Source organism: Lasiosphaeria miniovina (genome assembly GCF_030549165.1).
Source record: "Lasiosphaeria miniovina strain SMH2392-1A chromosome Unknown B0T26scaffold_5, whole genome shotgun sequence".
NCBI classification, from domain to species: Eukaryota; Fungi; Ascomycota; class Sordariomycetes; order Sordariales; family Lasiosphaeriaceae; genus Lasiosphaeria; species Lasiosphaeria miniovina.
This window is the reverse complement of record NW_026848224.1, coordinates 2,289,427-2,307,757: the sequence shown is the minus strand read 5'-3', so window position 1 is coordinate 2,307,757 and position 18,331 is coordinate 2,289,427. Positions and strand designations below refer to the sequence as shown.

The window sequence follows — 18,331 nt, the reverse complement described above, 5'->3', positions numbered from 1 at the left end:
CCTTGCAGCTCGGAGAGGCCTTTTATCATGCGTACCATTCACCGGTCAAATCTCAGGTCTCTATAGGCTCGACTTTCTGGGGGTGTGTGTGACTTAGGTGGCGAACGCATGATGACCGCCAATCAGGCCAAGGGTCTCGTCCAGAGACATGCATAGACTTTTGGCCCTCTCTCTATGCTCTCTCTCTCTTCTCTCCTTCCTTCTCTCCACTTAGCTTTTGCCAGCGGCTCTTCTTGCTTCACTTTGCTTGATATGTGAGGCAACCTGGCAGTCTCGAGGCGGCGTCCTCTTTTTCTTCTTTTCTGTCTCGTGCGTGTCGGTGAGTTGCGGTTTGTATCTGTCAGTCTCAGTTCCGGCTGAGACCACATGCACCCGCCAGCTGCCTTACCCTTTGCTTTTGTTAGAATCTTTCACGTGGGCTTCGGCGGCTCATGGAAATGAGCTCCGCCTTCCATGCGGCGTATCGCACAATTGAAAGGAAATTGGGGAAGAAAATGGAGACTTGGGAAACTGACAGGTCAGACCAAATGTTCCCGTTTCTCATCTTTTTGGTTCAATCCCCCCCCCTCGCCCCACCTCCCTCTCCCACTCCAGAGTCCGGGTACTCTAAAAGTAACTTCATACAAACCTGGGTATATCCTAGACTCCCACTAGTGTGTGGTATGGCGCCCAGTTGCGTGCCGTCGACTCGGGAAACGGGTTCTCAAAATCCCAGCTTCCCGTTGTCTTAGAGCACATGAACCGTGCCACCAGGATTGAGACTACGTGCTGCATCTTGTTCTTTCTTCTCTTCGCCTTGTGAAAAGCCGCTCATCGCCGGTCCTGGCTCTCGTTGAACCCGGTCTAGAACTAATTGCTTTACACACCATCTCCCATAGAGGGAGACGGGCAGCAAGGTCCACAAATGCACCCTTCTCGCGGACTTCTTGTTTGTCTCGGGCTGTGCTTGTTGTTTGCCGGAGCGAGTGGACGCCGAGAGACAAAGCTAACCCCGTTTATTGCTATAGCAAGCGAGTAGAAGTTCCCACACACACTCGCACGACCCCCCGCATGCATGGCTCGTAAGCTACATTTGCTACCGCCTACTCCCTTGCCTGCCCTATTGTTGTGTGCATGTATTGTATGTGCTACACATTACTACGTGCGTACAAACCCAACAAACGGGAGCAGGTCAACTCCAGCTCTCTCCAAGCACACGCGCGTGCACACGTACACACGATCGCTCGTTCGCATACTTGCTCGCCTCCGGTACGCCAATACACTGCGCAGAAAAAGTGCGTAGATCATTCAAGTTGATATACATAACACATTGTATATCCGGTGCCAGTGCACAGCCGTATGCCTGCGGGTCTGGAAAAGAACAGACAGAGAGACGAGCGTCCAACATTGGCTATGATGGCAGCATTACGGACTATCATGGCATACTCTCTCCTTTAAGCCGTTCGTCGCAAAAAAATAACAGTTCGGCTCATTACGGGGCAACTATGCATGTGGCTGTTTCTTGACGGGGGCCGGAAGAGGGGAAGCCGGCTGGGGATGGGGCATGTTTGTCGGGTTGCTTCAGACACACACATACATAAGTCTGAGAGCTCCGCTATTTTCCTCTCCTCCAAGGGAAGTAACTAAGGCGTGAGGAGACGAACCTGCGCTCTATATATCCGGGCATGGCAGCAGTGTCGAACTTCGGTATGGCCAGCAGATACCAAAACATGGGCTGGATGTTTCTATGCTCTATGCTCGTTCTATCTGACGTGTGTGTCTCTAGGGAGAGATTGTGTCCTACCGTGCGCGTGGCTTGTGTAGCTGTCTGTCAGTTACCAACCCGGCCTGGCTGGCGTAATACACGCTAGTCCTCGATCTGTGGGACTTGATCTCAAACCTTGTGTCCACTCCTTTGCTGGGAGACCGGCCTGTCGGTGGTGGTGGGGTGGTCATGATACTGTGCTACTGTATCTCTGTTTTAGTGGGACAATGCACAACAGACAAACAAGGACATGGGTGGGTGGGGAGAGTGGGAGGTGATCAGCAGGTATACGTATGAGGCAGAGAGGGTCGTAGTCGGCGATCTTTTTGCGGGCGGCTCGACCGATCAGCAAGTCGAGTCAACTTTCTGGGCCAATTTGCTGAGCAGGCAGCCGAGCACAGCCAAGTGTCGCGGAGAAAAAGACGCAACTAACTATGCGCGGTGTCTACGTCTCAACAAGGCGGGGAACGGGGATTCCCGCGAGATGGCCTGCAGCAAGAAGCAGCATGACAGACATGGGAGGAACAGAGCGGGACCTTTGAATGAATGGGGTAGGTACGGCACACGGTGGGACTATCGAGGCCACAATGAGGCCGTCGAGCGTCAAGTTTCCAACTTTTGGATTCGCCTCAATGACTCCGGTGGTGGGTTGGTTCCCCGGTTTCGCTCATTGGAACCACCTGAAAATAAGCAAAGAAGGAGAGGAGCAAGGTGCTTCGTATGTACATGCATACCAATTTGGCAAGATATCGCTGTCTTGTGCTTCCATGTCATGCGGTAAAGTTTGCTTCCCTTCCTCCCCTCCCCTTTTCGTGGCCTGCAGGCATAGCTAGTCTGTCGCTGGCCTGCTCCGACCCGCTCCATTGCATTATCCGGCTCGGACAGTAGCCTCATCTTGCATACCAGAGGGAACCAGCCAGGGTTTTGACAGGCACGGGGGAACCCGGGCCGGGGGGTTGGATGGCATTTGCCAATCCTAGCGATGCCTCTCTCCCTCCTATTTTTTCTCACTTTGCCTCGATTGTCATACGGGAAGCTCGCGGATGCGAGTCCGGGCAAATCCAATCATCCCATCCAACACACTATCCGCAGATATGCATGTACGCTCCATTCAGCTAACCAGGCTAGCTGAATTGGAACTTACCCACCTGCCGCAAAAGCAGGTAGACGACGTATAGCGACGACAGCCGGGCCGCCACCGAACGCAAGCACGCCGACAAGTACAGATGCGAACGTTGTCGGCTTGAACAGGAAGTGCGAATCAACGCAGTCATGGCGTGATAATGACGGTACGCATAACCAATCACCAGCCAGGCGAAAAACAAGCGCGGCCGGTGTGGTCAAGAAAAACAAAATAGAAGTATGCATGTCTCTTCCTTCCTCCCAGTGCGACATTTTACTCGCCACTCATTAGCGCTCATTGTTTTCTTTTCTTCTCTCCGCTGCCTCGTGCTCCCAGGGTGCATGTCCCGTTAGTGCCCATAGCCCGACAGTCTGATTTGGGAGCTGGATTGCTCGTGAAATGCGGGAAGGGCTGGGCGAGCCTATCACTGGTTCTGGTTGAAACCGCGAGACTCTTCGGACACCACAGTAAGAGAGAGAGATCCGTACTGTACTGTGTATTCAGCTTGTAATGTCGGCACTCGTCCCATGTGGAACCAGACGGTACAAACGTCGGATGAACCATGCGAGGAAGGGCCGTCTCTAAGGGCCGGTGGGGCAACAAATTGGTGGTTGGGTTGCCTCAGCCTTAAGCCGTGTGAAAGACCACAACGACGCTCCTGCAGCCACATGTTGATGGCAGCCAATAGCTGAACCGTGATGTCTTGAACGTCGCAGTGCTGGCCGAATCGGCAGGAGGGTCCCCCAGTAGCCGACTACTCTCGGCCCGCCACCCTAAAGCCAAGCCTTGTCTGTGAAATCACAGCCTTTGAGTTGCCATGTCGGATCACGGGTGACGTCCTTCTAGTGGGTGACGTTTTAACAAGCATGGGTTTGGCAGAAAAGGGTTCAGGAAATTCAGCGATGTATGTTCTCCTGTGGCTGACAATGAATGGCTTTTTTGAGAGGGCCAGTCTGGAACACGGGAGCTCAAGCGTAAGAGATGAGTGCAGTGTATTACGATTGATACTCACAGACGGACAACCCACAGCTTATCCGTCTCTCTTGCTGGAAGGTGTCGAAGAAAGAGGTGACTATGATATGGGCAAAGGCTACTAAAACCAAAGCGCCTCCTCCCAACCCCCAGATCCAAGCCTCTCTTGTAGCCAAGCCAATCTGCCAGGCTGTATAGACAAAGTTTAAGAATAAGCGATTTAAACAGAAAGGCTCCTGGTGCACGATATGTCTCAGGACTGAAATCCAAGACTCCATAGAATATACGCCTCGGGAAGAAACAGAAAATGGTTTAGGGGAAAAAGGCAAAGAAAGCGCTCAGGACGGCATATTCCGTAGCAGATTTTGGGGCGAATGCCGACGCCCAGCTCCAGGAGGAGTGAATGGGTAATAATTTATTCGGCCAGGAGGTTGTTTAGGCCGTACCTCGCGTCTGGCTGCCCGAGGAACCTCCTAATCTCCTCGTTGTCAAAGACTTGGGAGAAGATCTGAAAGTCCGTCGGAGCAACAGCAGTAGACGAGGAGCTCGCGCTCGACGAGGCTCCTGGGGGCTTTCCTTTTGCCTTCTTTTGGAGGTCATCCAGGATTAGTTGTACGGTGCTCTGTCTGGGGTCTTCGAACACAAAGGCCACAGAGGCAAGCCGCCCGCGGAGGTCGGGATCGTAGAGCATGACTTCCCGCCAGATTTCGGCGAGCTCTAGAGGCGGATTGCGATAGTTGCCGAGGCCAAAGTCGCCGACCACGACGCTGCTAAAATCGTTGTAAACACAGATGCGAAGGGCAGCCCGTAGCTTATCCATGACCATGGCCCGTTCGTTGGCGAACGAGTACTTCGTACCATTCTGGGTCAGCTTTGGCCGGCGCGCCGGAGTCATTGATACGACCGGGAGTGCATGCCACTGGTCAAATGGGAGCATGTCATATTTGTCGTGGGGGCCGCGGAAAACCACTGGATCAAATAAGTGTCAGGTGAAAGTCATACTATACAGCTTGATTGGAAAGGAAGGAGAACGGACCAACATCACTCGACACGAGAGCACCGCTGTCGGGGATGGGATAATGCGCCCCATCCTGATCGGGTGCAGGAGTTGCCATGGTCGCGGAGAGGGTGCTACGCCGGCACAATCGTTCCTCGTAGCCGGCAACGCCCGTCTCCCAGTCTCCCCCGGGACGCTTGTCGTTGGCCGGACAAATAAAGGGGATCTGGCGGTTGATTGTCTTTGCCCAGTCCAATGCCCAGTCCACCGGATCTCCCGTATATACATCTAGCCAAGAACATGTGTCAGACGCCGCCAGCATTCAGGGTGTAGGAGAAGAGAACGGTACTCACAGAACTGGGGAGGCGAGAGATTGATCGGCTTCTCGACAAAATTGAGCTGTCTCAGTGGATCAAGGTAAATGTACGAGTATGTCTTCCATATGTGCGCGTACTGGTCTCTAATAGTTGGAATCCAATGCCTCTTGGTCTCGGAGGCGATCTCCTGAGGCTTGGGCTTGGACAGCCGGGAGCTTCCTGAAGGCATTGCTGCGGGGAGTAAAGACAGGAATGGCAACGGGGGCGGCACCTCTGCAGTGTGGGAAAAAGGGCACGAGGAGGATTGGTTCTGGTGGTGGCTGGCGGCGAATCTTCTGGTGTGTCAGAGGTTCAGGGGCTACGTGAGGTCTTTGTTGTTGCTCTGGAGAGCGGCTTGGGTGGGAGAATACGGGTTCATGGAGGAATAGTTGGAGAGGTGGTAGGTATATATACCCAACAAGACAGAGAGCGAGGGCCTGGGCAACCAGCTTCTGTTTCATATTGTAACAAGGACGGCCAGAAGTTTGCTCGTAGATGCCATGCTGCTGGCGGTGATGATGGCAGGTGTCCGAAGTACCAGGCAACTGTCAGAACGCCAGTGGAATGAACACCTCACGACGCCCCTGGCGCACAAGTTGGGTTCGGGACCATGGACACCGGGCTCGCTTGTTAACTCGACAGCCCGCAGAAGACACTCCGTACCCAAACAAAAGAAGACGCCGAAGCCGACTCCCGAGACTATGTGTGATTACAAGGTGCTGCTGTGTGCCCAGCACATGCGCCATCGTGAGTCAATCTGGTATTCCTGCGCCTCTCGGGACTGGCAGTAAGACACCCATGGGTGACCTCGCGGGGCTCGTGCCCCATGGCATCTAGCCCAAGCTGTGCTTTGCATGCACGGAGGTAAGTGGTAGGTAGGGTGGGAGAAGCCAAAGTGAAGCCGGGCAGGTGTTCGAGCCGTCGACGGCATCCTGTTGAAACCAATAACGCAGGCGCCAATACCGATAAACGAGCCACCTCACTCACTCGACTGGGCCTGCCGCGAAGACCAATGAGGACAAGACATGTAACCAAGTCCAAGACACCCCCGTAGTCACTGAACGGGATGGGTCGACTCGGATGGGCTCTCGAGCGGGTGGGGGGGCTGGCCGTGTGGGCCGCGCGAACGAAGCCGGTGAGGATAACATAGCGGTGATGCCAGTCAAGCTGGGTTGACTAGGAAGTGGTGCATCTAGTCTGAGTACCGAGAAAGTCTCCCCCGAGGCTGAAGAGCTGGCCTAATGTCGAGAGAGAGTCCAAATTGTGTGACGGATGTGCTCGCACCTGCTTGACCGGGCAGGGTTAGCAGTGAGGGGTTGTTGCCATGATCGGCAAGAGTGCATTGCGGGAATGGAATCGACTTCCTTGGCCAAGCTCGAAGCTTAGGTACCGGGTAGGTGTGGGCTGGTGGGCTTGCCTTGTCTGTCCATCTTTTTTTCCTTCCTTTTTTTTCATTATCTCTCTTTTCCTCTCCCCTTCCAGGTATTATTAGTGCGTGTGCAGTGTTGCCGGCCACCTACTAGTGCGCAGCTGAATGACCATACCCGGAACCGGGCTGCTCGCTCATCTCCCATCGTAACTTCCTCATTACACATCCCGCCAAAGCACGGCAAAGGAAGGAAGTCGCGAGGCTGTTTCCAGGTTATTACCCTTCATAGGTAAGGTAAGGCGTGCAGAGAACCTGCCGAGGTAGGGTGAGTGCGGTGTGCTACGCGCGAGCCTGGTGTCCCTTAATTACATCCCCTGGCAGGTGCAAGTGCGACGCGGATGGCAGGTGCCGACCAGTGTCCGCTCCCATCCAATTGAGGCAATCCTCAGTCTCAAGAATGGCGCTTGCGTTGACTTCGGTCAGTTGCGTGCGTGTGAGTCCGGATCAATTCAATTTCCTTCAGATCGGACGAGTTAGATTGAAACTTGAACCTTGATGGATCTAACACCCGTCCACAGGTACTCGTGTCTTCCGGGCTTACCCAGCTCCCGTCACCTCGGACGGACAGCCTACCCGAGAAACCATACATGCTATCTTGAGCAGACCCAGCGCCCGGGTCGGTGGTCATCGAGTTGGTGTTGGTGGTGCGACTAACGGAGTGGGCGGTACCTGGTGGGTATCCGCACTCGATAAACCATGGTTGTTCGGTTTATTCAATGTATCGTCTCCATTGGGCTGATTCATAGGTTTATGAAGGTAACGTAAGCTACATTCGTATCGGTACCTTTACGCGCTATTGCGCTAGTGAGCCAAGGTACCCAAATTTTCGCGAACCCCAGCTCCTAAGCTCAAGCTAGGCGTGTCGTGTCGCGTTGGTCAAGCTTCGAACTTCTTTCCTGGCGATTAGCCCTACAATCGCAACGGGCAAATCATTCCACACTTGGACGCGACAACTGCACCGATATAACCTTGTTTTGCAGCAGCTTACCTACTCTCCCTCTATAAGCTGGCCGCAATTACCTACGTCTGTCTGACTGCGTTGGCCGTTCCAACTACCTCGTTGATTGCTTTTTTTTGTGGGAGTCCCGCCTGAAGGCGTGTCTTCTCTGGCCATCGTCCTGTGTTGTGATGGCGATACGGCTCGCCGTCCTGGGACGTGCTTGCCAGTCATCCAGGCGAGTCGCCGTCGGAGATTTTTCAGCCACTCCAAGTCGCCGCTGTCTTTCTCAAGATGCAAATCGCTCCATTGCCCAGCTTCTCCAATGGAGGCCCGTGGGCGAGGCTGCTGGTGTCGTCGTCAATGGCTACGTCCGCTCGGTCCGCTCGATGAAGGGGCATCGCTTTGTCTCGCTCGGAGACGGGTCCTCGCTCCCGCCTCTACAAGCCGTCGTGCCAATTGACCAAGGCGAAGGGTGCGCGCAACTGCTCTGACCTGCGTGTCTCGGCTATTTCAAGTACTGACCCGGTCTCTGCAGCCTGACCATCGGCGCGGCCGTCCGGCTCACTGGCTCCTGGCTGCCATCGCCTGGCACTGGCCAGACCCATGAGCTGCACACCAGCAGTGTCGAGATTGTTGGTCCCTCGGATGCCAAGGTATGCCTGTTTCTTTTCCTGCTCTCCTTGCCGCAGATCGAGAACGCTAGACCAAAGCACCTTTCCAGCGGCTGACTAGTGTCCCAGACTTTCCCCGTCCAAAAGAAGTATCACACGTCCGAGTTCCTCCGCACCATGCCGCACTTGCGGCCGAGAACTCCTATCAATGCCACCTTGTTAAGGATGCGCTCTGATGCTATCGCGTCCTTGACTCACTTCTTCGCCAGTCAAGCCTTCACACAGACACACCCACCCATCATCACATCATCCGACTGTGAAGGAGCCGGGGAGGTCTTTACCTTGGAGCCGGCCACCAAAGGCTCCAGCGCTCCCAACCAGTCTATCCCAGAACCCCCGTTTTTCCGTTCCAAGAAGTATCTGACTGTCTCGACACAGCTCCATCTCGAGGCTTTAGCGCAGTCTGTCGGCCATGTTTGGACACTTTCACCAGTGTTCCGCGCCGAGAGGAGTGATTCATCTCGCCATCTCAGCGAGTTCTACATGCTCGAGGCCGAAATGAGTTTTGTCGACGACCTTGGGAGCATCATGGACTTTGCCGAACTTATGCTGCGGTCTTTGAGCACCGATCTTTTTGGTTCGTCTACCGTACAACAACTTCTCTCCAGACCGAGCCAGACCGGTTCCGATCTTGCCCCGGTTGACATCGTCAGGCGACGCTGGGAAGGTTTCATGCGACCGACCTGGCCCCGGATAACGTATACGGAGGCTGTTGCTTTGTTACAGGAGAATGCAGACATGTTCTCCCAAAAACCGATCTGGGGTGTGGGCCTAGGCGCCGAACATGAGAAATATCTCGCCGAGACTGTTGGAGGCAGCCAAACGCCCGTCTTCGTCACCGATTATCCTCGTGATATCAAAGCTTTCTACATGCGCGCGGCTCGGCCAGATTTAGCTTCCGCTGAATCCGGCTCCGATACATCTTCTCCCGGTCCTACTGTCGAATGCTTCGATTTGTTGGTACCCGAGCTGTGCGAAATCGCTGGCGGATCCATGCGCGAGCATCGCTTGATGCCACTCGTTGATGCAATGAAGCGTCAAGGGTTCGCAGCGCCAGCACTAGATGCGACAGGAAATGCTGGCCCCAGGTCTGACGGCGACCTCGACTGGTATGTTAACCTGCGTCGATGGGGGTGCCCTCCTCATGGCGGCTTCGGTGTTGGCTTCGATCGGCTTCTTGCCTACTTATCTGGTGTCTCTACGATACGAGACATTGCCGCCTTCCCACGTTGGTTTGGCCGATGCGACTGTTGAGCAAGCGAGTCTCGCGCGAGATGAATTGTCCCAGACCTGGTGCTTGTGGCGTTCTCGTGCAACCTTTTATGCCGTGCTCGTCAAGGCTTTCCTAGCTTGGAGTGCTTGGCCGAGGATACTGTCGCAGTTCATCCTTAGCGAATCTCGCAGCCATTCTTAAACAGCCGTACGTAATGCAGTCGCCCTCGCTATTCTCCGCACGCTAAGGCGTGAGATCGGGCACGAATGTGACAGATTTGACACTATGCCCGCGGCCAATCTGTTCTGTGCGACCACAGCCACCTTACGGCCTTATATACCTAGGGCGTGTATGAAGAACAGAGCGGACTGCGACCTTGCGAGTCAAGATATTAAGATCGGCTACACGCATACCGCATCATCACAAGCTCTGGAAGTCCACCATCATTCTCCACATAACACACAACACCAACGAATTTACAAACAACCCACTTGCCTCGCAGCTCAACTGCTAGCCTGCGTAAGAGAGCCAAAGGCTGCAGGTTGCGGGCGATGGTTTGCGATGCCTCCCCCTGTATTTGGACTCTCAGTCTTGATACCATTCAAAATGTGTATAACAGATTCTCCAAACATGTCCAAATCCACAGCATTTGCAATCGTCTTTTATGACTGGGCCAAGGGCCAAACGTGTCACCTCATATGACACGTCGTTCGTATTCGCGACCAAGACAGCCAACTCTTCAACGTTAGTCAGTTGCAGTCGTGCTCTTGAAGAGAAGAAAGCTAACCTCGCATTGTGCTTTACAGAAAGAAGTGGTTTCGCGTCTCCCCTGCTGAGAAAACTCTTCGTTCTCGCGACCGCGAGTATTGCCTCTAGTCACTCCAATTCCAGAATCCAGTCTGCATCTTTCATTTCGCTGTTCACTTCCAGCCTGGCCCCAACTTATAACTCATTCTGGTCTGTGTTGGACCCAGCTTCTTCTGCGATGCATATCCTCTTCAAGTTCGGAGCCATAGAGCCTAGACACGAATTCGGATTTTGAGTAATGGCGCATTGGTACAAGGTAGTTATCACCTCTTATGGATGCGGTAACATTAACAGGTAATCACACAGGCTGTCTTCCAAGCAGCTATCATGCCGTCGCCTATTACAAAACCTGTCCGCAGTTGTCACTCTCAATCTTCTTGGGATACTTGAAGGTTGATCCTCTTTTTCAAGCTGTCCGTTCTCATAAAGGACGCCGCGTTCCCATGGTATATGGGGCGTCAATGTTCGATTATCTTCTCAAGCTACCTTGTCTGGGCACAGCAGCGGCTAGGGTGTTGAGGTTGCAGCCAATGGAATATCGATATTCTGGATAAGGATAATTGTTGTGATATTAGAAACCCCCATTGCCGGTAGCCTCCCTCTTCACATCCGTCGTTTCATGCTGATGGTTTAAATACACAAGGACGGGTTTGGTCTTTTCTCCGGAGGATTGTGCCTCCCTTGAGAAGAAGACCGCTTCCCTTCCTCAGTTGCCTGAACGGGCATCTTGAGTCCGAGCCAGCTCAGTCATAAGTGTCTGCCTGACGAGGTATAAAACGAGCGGCCTGGTTAATACGTCCCCCGCCCCCACCCTCTAAAAAAGGGAACAAGAGGTAATCCGACACTCTCTTTTCCGGTCTCATTGTAACCTTGCATTTGCCAACACGTTTGGCAATGAATGCTATCGTGCGTCACATTTCGATTATTTCCTCCATGCCTTTGGGCTATTCAGTCCTCCCTCGGGGGGTTTCCAAGATGAGCAGCGCAGTCGCTCTCTCTCTTTCCCCCTCAGACTTTTGGGTCGAGTTCGTTTTGAGTGTGACCACATCTTATCGAGCGAGTGTGTAGCAAAGCATGGCTAGGTGGGTAAGTGCCTACCTACCTACCTTAGGTACGGTCGGATGTTTCTGTTCGCCACTACCTTCCGTTTACAACGGACGGTTGGCAGCAACAGTAACAGCAGCTGTAACCGGGATCGGGACCGGGATTGATGCCGCCGGCCAATGGAGAGAAAGACAAGAAGAAACATGGCAAAACTAACCGCAAACACCCCCCCCCCCTTCTCCGTTGGGTACCTGCCCGCTGTATATTACGAGTTAATCATATGACGACGATATATGCCGGGTGAGTTCCCTCCCGCAGATAGGGGAAGACACAACCACGGCAACCTTATCCAGACCTGGGGGACTCGGGTGGCGCTCTCGCGTCGGTAGGTCACCCACGCCAAGGGCGGGCAGAAGCGGGCAATTAAGTCAGTCAATCTACCGTACTTTATCTATCTATCCGTCTCTTTGTAGGTGAAGATTCTAGTCTCTTTTACTCCCGTGTGTAGCTCTGCAGGCGGTGGGTATACATGACGATTGACGGTTGGATATTGGGTGGACTGAATACCCTGGTTTGGATGGAGTTGGAGTGTTGTCCGTATTGCTGCCGCCCCCGCTTCGATCCGAAGGGAGGGAAGGTTTGATATTGACAACCCCCCACCAACACGCGAAACCAAACTACCTTAGCTGTTCATCTCGGCCCCGAAGGTCAGTGAAGATATCCGTTTCTTTTGAGGCTCTCTCGCTGCGTTGTGTTGTTGTTGCTATTGTTGTTGCTGTTACTGTTGTTGTTGTTGTTGTTGTTGTTGTTGTTGTTGTTGTTGTTGTTGTTGTTGTTGTTGTTGTTGTTGTTGTTGTTGTTGTTGTTGTTGTTGTATGATGTTGCCCTTGTAGAGTCAAAGGGGTATTTGTGCCTGTCGCTGCGCGTCTGCGAGTGTTTGCCGTCGCAGTTTCGAGATGTCATAGTTTAGAAATGCAGAGGCGCATTTTCTTCCATTCGACCCCGTCCTTGCCTCGGTTATGGCTGATTTTGTTCCCTACCGCGGAGTCTCTTTAGCAGCGGCGCGGCTGCCTTGCCAGAAACAGCAATGATTGTATGTTTGATGTCTGATGACGATATGATTCAACAACCAACCGAAACCGAGCTGCAGGCTAACCGGTTTGGCTGTTGGCTACGTTCTCTTTCCTGTCACTTTTCCCCCCTTTCTCCGTCTGGAACGTTTATGACAGCGTACGGAGTACACCGTACTCCTTACGGAGCCCAAGTTCTCTGCCTAAAGTCGTCCTGTAACCAACAAACCAATGAACCAACAAAACACTGGGCGCTCAGTCATAGCTTGACAGGCCAAAGATCCGTCCGCTTCAGGGGCTGCTGTTCCGAACTCCCGACTCCCGACTTCGTCGAATAATGCTATTAGTGCAGATAGTGCTTCGAGTTGTCTCCATCCTACCTTACCTATGTATATAGAACGTATGTACATACATGTGGTTGTCGGCGATGACGAACCTACCAGATAGCTCCGACTGCCGAGCAGGTCTCGCGGCGGCAGGCAAGTCGCTGCCCCGGCTTTTCACTTTTCACGCACGAACTGGGGTACATACCACATGCATTGTCGGATCTTCCCTTGGTCTTGTACGGATTATGGTTCGGGAGTTACTACCGTTGGCAGTTGGTGCAACGGCGGAGTCCGTCCGTATCCAGGGAGAGTTGTCGATTGCAGCGCTACTTTGCTTCGAGTGGCCAACGGACTGTTGTGGTTTAATTGTCTCGGTTCTTCTCTGGGTTCCGCGTTTAGGTTAACCATTCGGCCTTGTTGGTGTTGGCGGCTCCATGAGGTAGTCAAAGGTATTCATTTAGCTATTATACATTCTAGCCGAGCCCAGGTATGGATGGACAGGCCGGTGGACGGCTGGTCTCGCTCTTCTCATTGTTTCTCTCAGACAAGCCTGGTGGTCTCTCGGAAAGGTCGGACTTTGGGGGCCCATTCGGTCAACTTGGCGTGTTGCAAGTAGTGCACGCGCTAGGAATCTCATTTCCGGGAACGATCCAATCCTAACTGATTGTGAGTGCAGTACGGATACGTATAACCGGATGCGCATGTGTAATAATAGCTCTGGGAGGGTTTTTGTAAGAGGAAGAAATGGAAGCTTTGTGATTTCATATTGGGGCCTTCAAATATCTTTCTCTCTCAAGATATCTTTCTCTCTCAGGGGGGCCTCCAGGGTTGAGCCGTGTGAAAGGCGATTCGGCTCTTTCGCGTCTCGAGAAAAAAATCCCGAGCTAACATTCAGGGATACTCGTAACTTCCATGGTGCACGTGAGCAAGGCTGGCAACAAGGCTTTGGTTTCGGTGCTGCCCCATGCCCATCGCCTAGGCTTTTATTGTCTCTTCTCCAAGGAAAAACGACTAAATTAAGGTTGCCGGGTCTCGGGATGTTTCTTTTATTTCTTCTATTTTTCCACTTGCAAGGTTATCTCATCATCATCCGCAGGACCGCCGCCACACCTTCCCTGTCTGGGAGTTATGGAACCGGAAATCGGAACCAGTGCCCCATTAGGCATGTCAGCAATCAGCAACCAGCATTGTCTTTCTGTTTTCTTTTGCTGCAAAGTACTTCGCATCTTATCGGAGGTAACAACAGGAGTTATTAGCGAAGGAGGATCAACCCTCGATGGGTTACCCATGCTTATTATTAATAGTGTACAAAGCCTACAGGGGAGGCGCCAGAACTGGAGTGGTTGGTGTGGCAAGTGTAGCAGTGGCATTCTTAAGGTAAAGCTGGTGCATACTGCAAGGTAGGGACGGGATGAATGACTAATTGCAGGGGAAAGAGGTAATCGGGACGATTGCTTGGTGGAGGACGGCTCGGACGGGTGCCTTGATCAAGAGCGAACGAGTGTGTGAGTGGGTTGGTTGCGGCCTTGAGCGCCTTGAGCTCTTGGAGGGGCGGGCGACAAAAGGTTGGGTGTGCAGGGTGTTGTTGTGACACAAAGTTTAACGATTTTGATCCGATTTTGCCGAACCATCCGTCGACCTGATAACCAACCCACAAGTCCGCTTCCTAAGGCACGACCATCCGCTCAAGGTAATATATCTTGCCTAGTTGGGCTAGCTTGGACCCTGACGTGCGTACATAGTACGGAGTGGTGGGTAGTGGTCATGACGGCATCTCACTCGGGCAGTAAGGGGCGTGCATACATCCGTAAGGTAAATATATGTGATCGGACAGAGGACTTATTTTTGCAGAGAAATGAGGTTAGGCCTTATGTGCTATTGACGTCTATTCTGTTCGTTGCTTCGGTTTGTTTTGGTTCACTGTTCTCCATTTCTCCATATTTGGGGCTTCGGCCAAACGCTTGGTGCAGGGGTCCCATATTTGAACGCGCGTCAGCAAATAAAGTCTCGGTCCCGTTGGTGTTGGTGGTGATCAGGTCATTTATTTCGGCCTAGAACAATTCTCCTTTTCTCTACTATGTAAGTGATAATTCCCGTACTAGCCCGACAAGAAATGCGTGACCATGCGATCGGTCCGCTCGAATCAAGAACGCCGTTCTCTCCTGCCCAAGGACGTTGTTGACCCGTACCATCTTTTAGTGGGGGGTACTCCGTAAAGCTACAGATTTCGTGAAGGAATACGCTGCGCATGTCAAGAATGACAATAATGCCTGCCCCGCTCCGTCTCCGTTTGTGTGCGTGTGCGTGTGCGTGTGCGTGTGCGTGCTTGTGCGGTGCGTCTCCACGTGGAAAATCTGTTGCGAATACGGCCACCGTTGCTTCCATCTGTGTCAGATGAGACACACCCCGCTACGTAAGGTACCTACTCCGAAGTTATACCATGAAAAGCGGGGCAACATGAAAATGGTTCGACGCACGTTTGCCATGCCCCGTTGCTTGCGCACGAATTCCGCATTCCAGGTTATGGAGGGAAGGGGCCAAGAGGGGAAACAAAATAAATTTCGCCCTTGGAATCTGAAGGAGCAACAATGCTGTTTTGGCGCACGCGGGTTGGCTCTCAGGAAGGTTGCGTTCGCGGTGTGCGTGCATTTAATTATTGCGTATGTTCTCCGCTCCTTAGGTTCCATCCATGTTGACGTTGTTGGTCTTGAAGGTCGGCAGTGAAAACAAGCCCCAACCAACAGTAACGGAGTCCTAAAATGGAACACAATGCAAACCCCACCGCCAAGGAAATATGTATGTACTGTGGGGCGCTGAGCAAATCAGCATGCGAACATGTCCTCAGGCCCGCGGGATTGCGCGCCAGAAAAGGACAAAGGCAACGCTAGTGGCTCCGCCGAATTAAGCTTAAGCGGTGTTGGGGTCGGCGGCCCATGCCTGAAATCATGGGGGCGAAAACCGGAAACCGAAAATCTGACAGGCGCCTTATTCATCACAGGGCTGATAGAAGCCACGAAAGGACAAGTCCTGACTCGTGCACACCAATACCAAGCTCGTGAGGAAATTTTAAGAGAAATCTCCCTGAGGAAGAGGGTTGTTCTAGCCGGATAATATCGCAACATTCTCCGTACAGACATTACATTATATTTGTAATGTCATATATGTCTAACGGTTGACGACGGGTCTTGCAACATTTTCTCACTGCTCTCTCTACTGCCCCTTGTCGGCCCCCCCACTTTGCCTTGCCCGGCGAATTGTCGGAGAGATGAACTCGACGGGAGATCGCATGGGAATACCACGTCCTACACGTGTACACACGGCATCCGTCAGCGCGTCACCATCTAATATCATTTCAGGGTAATCCCATCGACGTAGCAAATGGTCGTTGCCCAACTAGGTTTAGCCCTAGAAACCTCGTAGGATGTAATCCGTATCCTGCCTGCCAGGCCACCCAACCAACCTGGACACCCAGCGCCGCATTACGCGGCGAGAGTGATGCGGAGATACCAAATTCCTTGGTCAGACAACCCCCAGTGGTTAGACCTCGTCGACAAGGCCGAGCCCGAAGCCACGAGCCGAAATCAAGCCCGCAAGTACCGACGAAGGACCGGCAACGCAAACTACGCACCAACGCACAGCATCTCCATCTCACATCCACCTTACGGAGCCAGCACATTCGGTTGCGCTCCTTTCAGGCGTACCAACAACGGAATACACAGAAGTACAGCATCCTCATCCTGCATCTGGCAGAGCTCAGGAGGAAAGCTAAAGGACCGCTGGCCGTGTTAGCAGTTATCGAATGGACTTACCAGAAGAATCCGAGTTTTCCAGCCACCTTCTGAATATGGGGGTTTGGGGGGAGGGGGTGTTCGCCGGCAGATTCTAACTTTTGACTCGGCGCTCATTCGGGTCTGTCCAACAGCCCGCAGTCGCATATCCGCCCCCAGCCTCCACGCCTTGAGTCAGTCAGTAACAGGGCCGGGAGATGTGTAAGAAACGGAGACTTCCGCCATTGGGGAACAAGTTTTGCAGCCAGTGACGTTTGCGTTTGCGTAAGTACCGTGACATTCACTCGCTTTAAACCTCGGTCTTTGGATGCGTTGACCAACCCGCGAGGGAAAAAATTACCCCTCGACTAGGCAATCGCTACTACTCTTCATCTTTCAAGTCCGAGTCAGACTCGGTATTTTTTTCCCTCAGAGATTCTTGGGGGGTCGCATCGCATCGCATCGGTTGGTCTCCGGCGGCGCGCAAGCTAGCGTGCTGTTGTTGGTTGTTGTGCCGAGCACGGATTCGCTATCCCTGCTGGGTCTCGCTCGCTATCCCTGCTGGGTCTCGCTCGCTATCCCTGCTGGGCCTCGCTCGCTATCCCTGCTGGATCCCGCTATCCCTTGGTCTCACTATCCCTGCTTGGTCAATGAACGAACAACTATCCAAAAAAAAAAAAGCCATCGGGGCCTTGGCTTGTCGCCTACAGGAGCCATCAGGAACAGCGGTGGCCGCATTCCAACCTGGCTGCACAGGCCAACGCGCGCCCTACGGCAGGACGTGCGAGTTTAAGCAATCTCTAGCCCTGCCCCAAGGCACAGCATCGATCCGCCGCCGTGGTTGCGCCTAAAATGCCTGGACCAGATGGAAAGCGGGTTCACCAGCAACTGCAGGGATGTGCCACGATGCTCTGAATCGAGCAAGGTTGTGGACAGCTTCATTCACCCGTTACGCCCGAGAGGGCTTCATGCGCGCCGTGCAGGATGGACGCCAGACACTCGCCGCAAGTTGCGAGATGCGCCGACCCGCCGCGGTTGTGCGCACCTCAGTACGAAAGTAGCAGAGAGCGCGGTTCCTGGCGTAGGTACATACATTACTCGACAGAGTAGGTACAAATGTTCGTACGACGAGAAATTTGTTCGCAATCAAATGCCGGCAGGTGACATTTGCATCAGTAGGCTAACCGCCTAATCGCTCAAGATTTGGATGCTATTGTACGGTAGGCATGTACTGGTACGTACAGACGTGGTACAGCAGGCCAGTTGGTCTCGGTCCGACCCTGACTCGCACTTAGAATCATCGATAGGCGGGCGGGCCTTTGACTTTGAGCTACCGCACAATGGCAGATCCGGCCGTTGAAAAAGGAAATCTTGGGGGGGAGGGAAAGCAAGGGCCAGCGAAGGGGTGCGAGCCCGTTGTCGACGCTTGGGGGGGGGGAATTGTAACTGTCGAAAACCAAAAGCTTCCATGTCTGGTCGCCGCCGACTTCAGCCACCTCAATTCACAAAACAATGTTGGAAAATGCTCCTTAGCAATCCTGAAACACGTCCCGGCGCCTTCTCCCTCAGCCCGATCCAATTGGCAAATCCGTCGCTGGTCGGTTGGCTTAAGGACCAGCCCGTGAGTATTTTTGGCTCTCCGCTCGCTGTTAACCTTAAACAGACGACTCACTAATCCTTAACCTGCGGTAGGCGTGCAAGGCTTACTGAGGTGCATCCGAGGCCCCTGCCTAGTGGGGCGGGGGAAGGAGGGCGTGGTAGCCTCCAACCTGCGTCTTTCGCACTTCTGTGTTGGGACTTTGGAGCGAGGTAACCACAACACAGAGCGACACACACCACACATCATATGTTTCTTTTTGTCAGAATGGATGT

At 53.2% G+C, this 18,331-nt stretch overlaps 3 protein-coding genes across 3 annotated transcripts; 2 read left to right on the top strand and 1 right to left on the bottom strand.

The window, feature by feature from the left end:
* Positions 1 to 893: 893 nt before the first annotated feature.
* Positions 894 to 1,899, top strand: B0T26DRAFT_354217 (uncharacterized protein). The gene is made up of 2 exons (XM_060434573.1): positions 894 to 1,274; positions 1,766 to 1,899. The coding sequence occupies exons 1-2, from the start codon at positions 1,055 to 1,057 to the stop codon at positions 1,801 to 1,803; spliced, it is 258 nt and encodes an 85-aa protein (XP_060294386.1). The 5' UTR covers positions 894 to 1,054; the 3' UTR covers positions 1,804 to 1,899.
* A 2,355-nt stretch (positions 1,900 to 4,254) lies between these two features.
* On the bottom strand, positions 4,255 to 5,382 carry B0T26DRAFT_677444 (uncharacterized protein; the record flags this gene model as incomplete). The annotated part of the gene is made up of 3 exons (XM_060440103.1): positions 4,255 to 4,808; positions 4,876 to 5,124; positions 5,190 to 5,382. 3 exons carry the CDS (start codon positions 5,380 to 5,382, stop codon positions 4,255 to 4,257), a joined length of 996 nt encoding a protein of 331 aa, XP_060294385.1.
* Positions 5,383 to 7,749: 2,367 nt separating this feature from the next.
* On the top strand, positions 7,750 to 9,486 carry B0T26DRAFT_651480 (asparaginyl-tRNA synthetase-like protein; the record flags this gene model as incomplete). Its single annotated transcript, XM_060438282.1, has 3 exons — positions 7,750 to 8,033; positions 8,097 to 8,214; positions 8,302 to 9,486. 3 exons carry the CDS (start codon positions 7,750 to 7,752, stop codon positions 9,484 to 9,486), a joined length of 1,587 nt encoding a protein of 528 aa, XP_060294384.1.
* Between the last annotated feature and the right edge of the window lie 8,845 nt (positions 9,487 to 18,331).